This window comes from Rutidosis leptorrhynchoides, chromosome 1, assembly GCF_046630445.1.
Source record: "Rutidosis leptorrhynchoides isolate AG116_Rl617_1_P2 chromosome 1, CSIRO_AGI_Rlap_v1, whole genome shotgun sequence".
NCBI lineage: Eukaryota > Viridiplantae > Streptophyta > Magnoliopsida > Asterales > Asteraceae > Rutidosis > Rutidosis leptorrhynchoides.
Window position 1 is genome coordinate 61,264,839 of NC_092333.1, and position 7,674 is coordinate 61,272,512.

General features: G+C 33.8%; 1 protein-coding gene across 1 annotated transcript; it reads left to right on the top strand.

The window, feature by feature from the left end:
• Positions 1-2,879: 2,879 nt before the first annotated feature.
• LOC139860522 (putative E3 ubiquitin-protein ligase RF298) lies at positions 2,880-7,251 on the top strand. Its single transcript, XM_071849274.1, has 4 exons — positions 2,880-2,962; positions 3,178-3,211; positions 3,358-5,296; positions 6,546-7,251. The coding sequence occupies exons 3-4, from the start codon at positions 3,407-3,409 to the stop codon at positions 7,032-7,034; spliced, it is 2,379 nt and encodes a 792-aa protein (XP_071705375.1). The 5' UTR covers positions 2,880-2,962; positions 3,178-3,211; positions 3,358-3,406; the 3' UTR covers positions 7,035-7,251.
• The last annotated feature ends 423 nt before the right edge of the window (positions 7,252-7,674 follow it).

Sequence of the window (7,674 nt, forward strand, 5' to 3'; positions counted from 1 at the left end):
GTAAAATGTATCATATAGAGGTCAAGTACCTCGCGATGTAATCAACTGTTGTTAATCGTTTATAATCGATATGGACTTCGTCCGGATGGATTAGGGCGGGTCCTTTCACAGATGTTGGCGGTACGTGGTTCATACCATAACATTCACAAATAAATACGCCATATACACGTACGCATAATTATTCCACTCACCTTAAAGATTTGGTGATGGTTTTATCCTTTCGCAAGCTTCAAAGCCAAGTACCTAATGCAATAAGTACTCGATCAACAAACAAACTTGTTGGACTAAATACCAACACTTCACTCATGTGCATTTAATGACTTAAATGCATTAAATGCCCCATTTTCACCAAAACCGCCCCTTAAGGGTCAAGACCATCATTAATCGCTTAAAAGCTAGTGATTAAGGTCCAACAACACTAACTATTATACAATTAGGGTATTTCATACCCATTTTTTCCAGCTAGGTCAATCATTAGCCCTTTGACTAATTTAAAGTCAACACACCCATTTCGGGTCATCCACTAACCCATCTAACACCCATTTACTAATTAACTAGGTGTGCTAGTGATTAACTAACCAATTAGGACTCATAAACATCAATTAACACTTTGAAACCCTAGGTTAGTTACCATTGAGTCTTCATGACTCCATCTTACCCAAGAACACCCAAAATCATTAAATATGGGTTTTATGTTCATCACTATCCCAAACCCTAACCCTTAAATCAATTAAAATAAGGAAATAAAAGTTAGAGCTTACCACCACAATCACAACGTAGCTAGTGATTAGATGAACAACTTTAACACACGCACTTTGGCCCGAAATCAACTTCTTCCTCTTAGATTTGAGCTTTCTCACTCAAGAACTCTCCTCTCTCTCTAGAATTTAAGTGGAATGGATAAAAGTAGGTGATAGTGGAGTTATGACACTCCACTTACTGATCTGGTAGCCTTTAACTCGTCCCCAAGTGAATTTACCAAAAAGCCCTTCAAAATATCTCATTAAAAGTAACAGAATCAGGCTACAGTAAGTAGTACGCCGCGCGCACCCTTAGGTGTGCGCTGAGCGCACCTTGCTCAGCTCAGTCTCTGACCCCTGTTTAACTGCACAACATTTCTCACGCTTCAAGTACCCTATTTACACCACTGTACAAACATTATTCGGGTCTTACAGAGAGGTTTTACACTTTTTCCGTATTTTTGAATTTTTTTATAATTCTCTTAATAAAGTAAATAAATTCAATCCTTTGAAAATGGGAGTTGATATTTTCTAACACCTCTTTTTATTTTATTTTTATAGATCTATTATAATTTCCTAATCTACATTTAATGCGAATACTTACGATGTTCACTTGTGGACTCAAAGTGACAACTTTTTAATTCGAAAAGTTATTTCGATATGGCTAAACTAATGACTATTTAGGAATATTATTTTATTTTATTTTTCATCTTCATGAAAACAAATAATTTGCGGTAAAAACGTATGTCTGCTCGCAAACATAAGAGCTAATAGGTCCGCATAATAGATAAAACGACTACACATGCACTTTTATTTAATAACTACAACAAAGTTGTTTTTAGGAATAAGTGAAGACAATGCTCGCTCACTGGCTTTTTAATAAGATCTATTGTTAGTATTTTTGTAAGAGATAACTTCTACACGATTATTTTTAATCATATACCACTAATCGTGATTCAATGTGTTATATAGTAAAATATTTAAATCATATTTGGTGACGAATATGTGATTATTGTTTGTTTTTAGAACTGACTAAACGTCTAAATGATTGAAATCACTAAATTATCTTTATATGTAAGTAGTTAAATAGCCGTTCTTAAAAACCGAGAAGTTAAATTAAAATTTACAATTCCTTACAACCGAGGACTTAAATTAATAATTTAGATTATTAAATAAAAAGCAAATGTTTCTTAATTACTTTTCATATTAAGTGCAAAATGGCCTTAATATTTTTCATTTTGAATAATATGGATACTTCTTTGTCATTGTATTTCATGAAACAAGTATATTATGGTTATATTTGGCATAGAGCTTTTAAGATCTTTTAGATTTTACCTTTTATGGAAAAAAACTCATATTTAATAAAATGCACTGTTTAGTTAAAGGTGCTTAATGTTTTCAGACAGAGAGAAAAAGCTAAAAGCTATTAGAAGTACCATTTAGCTTTTGTCATATTACTCTTTATTTAAAAGATTCAGCTATTCTACCAAACACTAACATATATCCAAAACGCTAACAGTTACCAGCTTTCAGCTAAAAGCTACCAGCTACCAGCTAAAAACTAAGATCTACCAGTTACCAGTTAGTTTTGCCAAATATACAATAGGTAGTTACTATTCATAACCCTGACTGTGATGTGAGAGTCAAATTGTGCACTTTTGGTGAGGTGGGTTTTTACTTGTGACATATCTGACCTTCGTTAACTTAAAATGTCAAGTTTTTGTGTCAAATTTTTGTAGGGTGATGTGGTAAAATCTAATTGAAAATTAGGTGGAAAAAAATAAACAAATAGCAAAAATAACAAATTGTGTAAAGATATTATTGGTGGGGGCAAATCTCACGCTCAAACTTTCATCCGTCAAGTTTCCAACTAACGCCTACCGTCACTCGCCGTCAATCATATCCACCTCATCTGACGGGAAGAAACTGGCGCGGTGATAGAATCAGTCTTACATAAGGCAAGCAATTCATATACAACCACTTTTTAGCCGTACACAGCTAAATATGTTTCGTGATGTTGTACAGTACAACACATCTCGGGTACGGATTATCACCCCTTACATAATATATTTATATTTATATTATAATATATAAATAATAAAAAAATATTTATATTAATTAAATATAAATTACAAAAGGGAAAAAACGATCAGATTTCTCTTCTATTTTCTTATACTATCATCACCCGATGCTGTATCGTTTGTATTGATTTCCTCAAATCGGTATAATAATCTTGATTCTTAACCATTCCACAAATATATTGTTTTGATTCTTTATTATGGATTAATTATGACTTTACTCTCTTCTAAACCTTGAAGATGATGTTATTAGTTGGCTTCGATTGTTATTATCCGATACTTTCAATTTCCGATTAGTTAATTTAGTACATCGTATTCAAAATTAGTGGTTGATGATTATTGTTTGTGTTTTTGTGCAGATAACTAATTACTTTCATTTCGTACGGTCACCTGGTATGAATTTTGATTAAAAATATAAAAATAATCTGATGTTTATGTACGATATTAATTACGTCAGTATTTTTAGATTGATGATGATTGAATTTACATGTTTTTTTTTTTTTTTAATATAATTAATTTATTTATTTTTCTTATGTCAGATTCACACACTGATAGAATCTATAGGGTGTTGTTGTGCTGCTATAAACAATGGCTTCAATTGTTGCAAGTAGTAGTAGTACAAATCATGTATCACAAATACAAGGAAAAGGAAGTAGGAATAAACGAAAATTTCGAGCTGATCCGCAACCTCAAACGACGATAGTTTCACCATTAGAGGATGAATGTTTGACTTACGAGTTCTCTGCTGAAAAGTTCGATAATCATGGCCACTTAAACGATTGTGACATGTGTAGTTTTAGTCATGATAATGCAGAATCAATTAAGCTTGCTTTAGGATTATCGGATGATGTGAATGATGATGCCGATTGGAGTGATCTTACTGAATCCCAGCTAGAGGAACTCGTGTTAGCTAATTTGGATGCAATGTTCAAAACTGCTATTAAGAAATTAGTTATGTACGGTTATACGGAAGAAGCTGTTATTAAGGCTGTTCTTAGGTGCGGTTTTTGTTGTGGTTGTAAAGATATTGTGTCTGATGTAATGGAGAATACTTTGATTATTCTTAAAAACGAGCAACGCGTCGATCAATGGAAGAATGTTCAGTTTGATAGTTTACAGCAAATGGAGAAGTATATACTGGCGGAAATGGTTTGTGTTGTTCGTGAAGTCAGACCGTTTTTAAGTATTGCAGATGCAATGTGGCGTTTATTGATATCTGATATGAATGTTTCTCAAGCGTGTGCAATGAACGGTGAGGATTTAATTAGTACAAACAGTGATGGTGCTTCTAATTCGGTTGGAACCGAAATAAAAAAAGAAGCGCACGTGATGACATCAGCATCTTGTGTACATAATTGTAAGTCTGATGCACCAGTAAAAGCAGAAGTTCATAATGCAAAACCAAGTTCTTCGTTTGTTTCAGCCTCTGCTTGTAAACCGATGAGTAGATCGTTAAGCCTTTCATCACAAAATCATGATGAAAAGCCCGTTGGACGTAGAAAGATTAAAAGCAGTAGTAAGCGAGATTATATGCTAAGACAAAAATCAGTTAATTTGGAGAAACGATATCGTACATATGGATTGAAAGGTGGGTCTAGATCTGGTAAACTCAATGGTTTAACGTCGGATACAAAACTAAAGTCCGTGTCACAATGTACAAGTATCAGTCCTAAAAATGTACAAGTATCGTCTACTAGTACAGAAACTAAAACCCGTGTTAAACCTTGTGCTACTCAAACTCGGCCGAATTTTCCTTTAGTTTTAAGTACAGAAACTAAAGCCGGTATTAAACGTATGTTGGGTACAACCGATATTCCTTCAGGGTTATCAGTAACCGAAACCGAGTTATCTCTTTCACTTCCTGTAAAAAGCAACAATCTTTCAATACCCGAAGTTCCTAATATTAGGTTTTCCGCTATGCCTAAGTCAACTGAGTGGTCAACCATACAAGATAAAAAAGATGAAACAATTTCAAAGTTTACACCCAGAGTTGATGAGCTGAAAAATCAGCTGCAACAATGGACAGAATGGGCTAACCAGAAGGTTATGCAAGCTGCTCGTAGGCTCGGTAAAGATAAAACGGAGCTTAAAATACTTAGACAAGAGAAAGAAGAAGTAGAGAGGTTAAAGAAAGAAAAAAAGACATTGGAAGACAACACAATGAACAAATTATCTGAAATGGAGAATGCGTTGAAGAAGGCTAGTTATCAAGTTGGACGAGCTAGTGGTGCTATGTGTAGGTTGGAAGCGGAGAATGCTAATTTGAGGGTAGAAATGGAGGCTGCGAAATTGCAGGTTGCTGAGTCAGCTGCCAGCTGTCAGGAGGTGGTGAAGAGAGAGAAAAAGACGTTGATGCAGTTACAGACGTGGGAGAAGGAGAAAACAGTGTATCAGGATGAGCTAACAGCTGAGAAACGTAAGATTAGTCAGCTGCAAGAAGATCTGGAACAGGCTAAAGAACAAAGAGATCAACTTGAGGTATGCATGTTCATGATATGCTGGAAATTTAACAAGCATACCTAACAATTAGATGATTTTGATCACTATGCAGTAATTTATCATTACTTTTATGCCGAGACTTTGTAGTAATATATAATGGCAACCTATCGAAGGTGGTGTCTACCACGTTCTACCAAAAATAAGAAGATAATGCCAGCTTAGATAAATTAGTTATTGAGCTTCCGTAGGTTGTTTAAATGCATATGATGATCTACCAAAGATTTATGAGTAACATAGTTATATATACCTATAAGTTATAATCACAACCATATAAATAATATAATAATATGCTTTCATTTCACACCGTGATTGCCAAGCTCAATTATAGTCAAAGGAGTTTGATGGGTTGATAAATGGTAAGTAAGCACTTGAGAGTGAATTAATACATAGACTATAACTTTTAAGTATACCTGGCAAACGGGTCGGGTTGGGTCGGTTTGAATAACGGGTCAAAACGGTTTGGGTTGAAATGGGTCATGCGTCAAACGGGTCAAAACGGTTTGGGTTGAAATGGGTCATGCGTCAAACGGGTCAAAATTTTAAATGGGTCAGGTTGGGTTGGGTAACGAGTCGAAACGGGTAATTGGTCAATGGGTCCAAATGGGTCGTATACTTTTACATTGATTTTTTACATTTATTATATTATTTTAGTTATTATAATCTATATTACTTATATTTAATTTATTATGTATATAAGAAAATATTAATATATATGATAAATGATATAACCATGAATGCTTTCATAGTTTCATGAATGTTTGTGGGTGAAACTTGTTATGCTCGACTCGTTTGACCCATTCACAAGACCCATTAGACCTATCTCTATTTATTGAGCTTTAGGAATTGATACCTATTGGACTTATTCCTTTATATTTTGTATAGTACCCAATAGTTTGGAGTAAAACCCATTGGATCTTTTCTTTAGTTTTGGTTTACAATGTCATACCTAATTTTTCTCAAGACTCAATTGACCCGGAAGCTTGACCCAATTGACCCAAATTTGAGAGTATGGGTCTCAATTGCCAGGTATACTTTAAGCAATAAAATGCCTTTTACTGGACTGGAATAATGTACTTGATATATGAGAACAACTAATAAATATTTTTGTTGATGTATGCAAGTGAAAAGGAAACATGAAAGTTCAGTTGTCTTTTTTTTTTTTTTTTTTTTTCTAGCTAAAAGTACATTCATCTTCATGTATTGTTTCCTGGTTTTATCATATTTGCAGACAAAATGGAAACAGGAGGAGAAAGCTAAACAAGATTTGATTAATCAAGCCACTAAAATTAGAATTGAAAGGCAAGAAAGTGAAGTTTTGGCTAAATCTAGAGAAGATTTAACCAGACTAAAAGCAGATAAAAATCTTCAAAAATACAAAGATGATATTATAAAGCTTGAGAAACAAATTTCCCTAATTAGAGAATGTTCTGATTCATCAAAAATAGCTGCTTTAAGAAAAGGCATCGATGGAAGCTATGCTAGTAAATTAACCGACATTAAAACATCAATCTCCCCACAAACTCATGTAGCAGTGAAACGTGAACGCGAATGTGTTATGTGTTTATCAGAAGAAATATCGGTTGTTTTTCTCCCGTGTGCACATCAAGTTGTTTGTACAAAATGCAATGAGCTTCATGAAAAGCAAGGAATGAAAGAGTGCCCTTCGTGTAGAGGACCCATTCAACGTCGTATTTGTGTACGTTATGCTCGTTGTTGACATATATATATGGAATCAAGTGAGTTTCTCATGTTTCTTTATACTAAATAATTGAGATATGGGTTTTGAATTTTTGATTATTTTGTATGTGACCAGCTTGTTTACATATATTGAGTTTGAAAGAAGTTAAAGAGAAGAAACAAAAAGAATCTATCTATTATGGGATTAGATATTTGATATGATGATTTCCCTTTACTTAAATAAAACCGACCTTGTTACTGTCTCATTGATTTTTATGATTTTTTGAAATAGGTGCATTCATTTATGATTGGTTTACTGAGGTTTCTCCAGTAGAATAGTTGTGCGTAGTTTTCGACTTTTTCCTTAGCGTGCTATAAGCTTATAATAAGTGACAAATTGTTCTTGCTTCGTCTTCAATACTAGTTTTTCATTTGTGTTGTCTAAGCTGGTGTCAAGAACTGAAAGTAACATTACATGTTTTTATACAGGATATTGTCTTTTTGGTATTGAACCCTGTAACCTTCTGTTTAATTAGACACTTATGTAGGCATGTAGCAGTAGCGGTGGAATGTGTTGACTATTTTTTTCTCTCTCTGTACAAGATGCCTTTCCTGTTTCAAACTCGCCGATAACAGTTTTTTTTTTTTTTTTTTTTTTTTTTTCACTCTCACCACCATAA

What these genes read in the sequence shown, in the direction of transcription:
- LOC139860522 (XM_071849274.1), top strand. Translation starts at nt 3,407, where the DNA reads ATGGCTTCAATTGTTGCAAGTAGTAGTAGTACAAATCATGTATCACAA. An exon ending in AACAAAGAGATCAACTTGAG is followed by an intron (nt 5,297 to 6,545) that starts GTATGCATGTTC and finishes TCATATTTGCAG; the next exon opens with ACAAAATGGAAACAGGAGGA.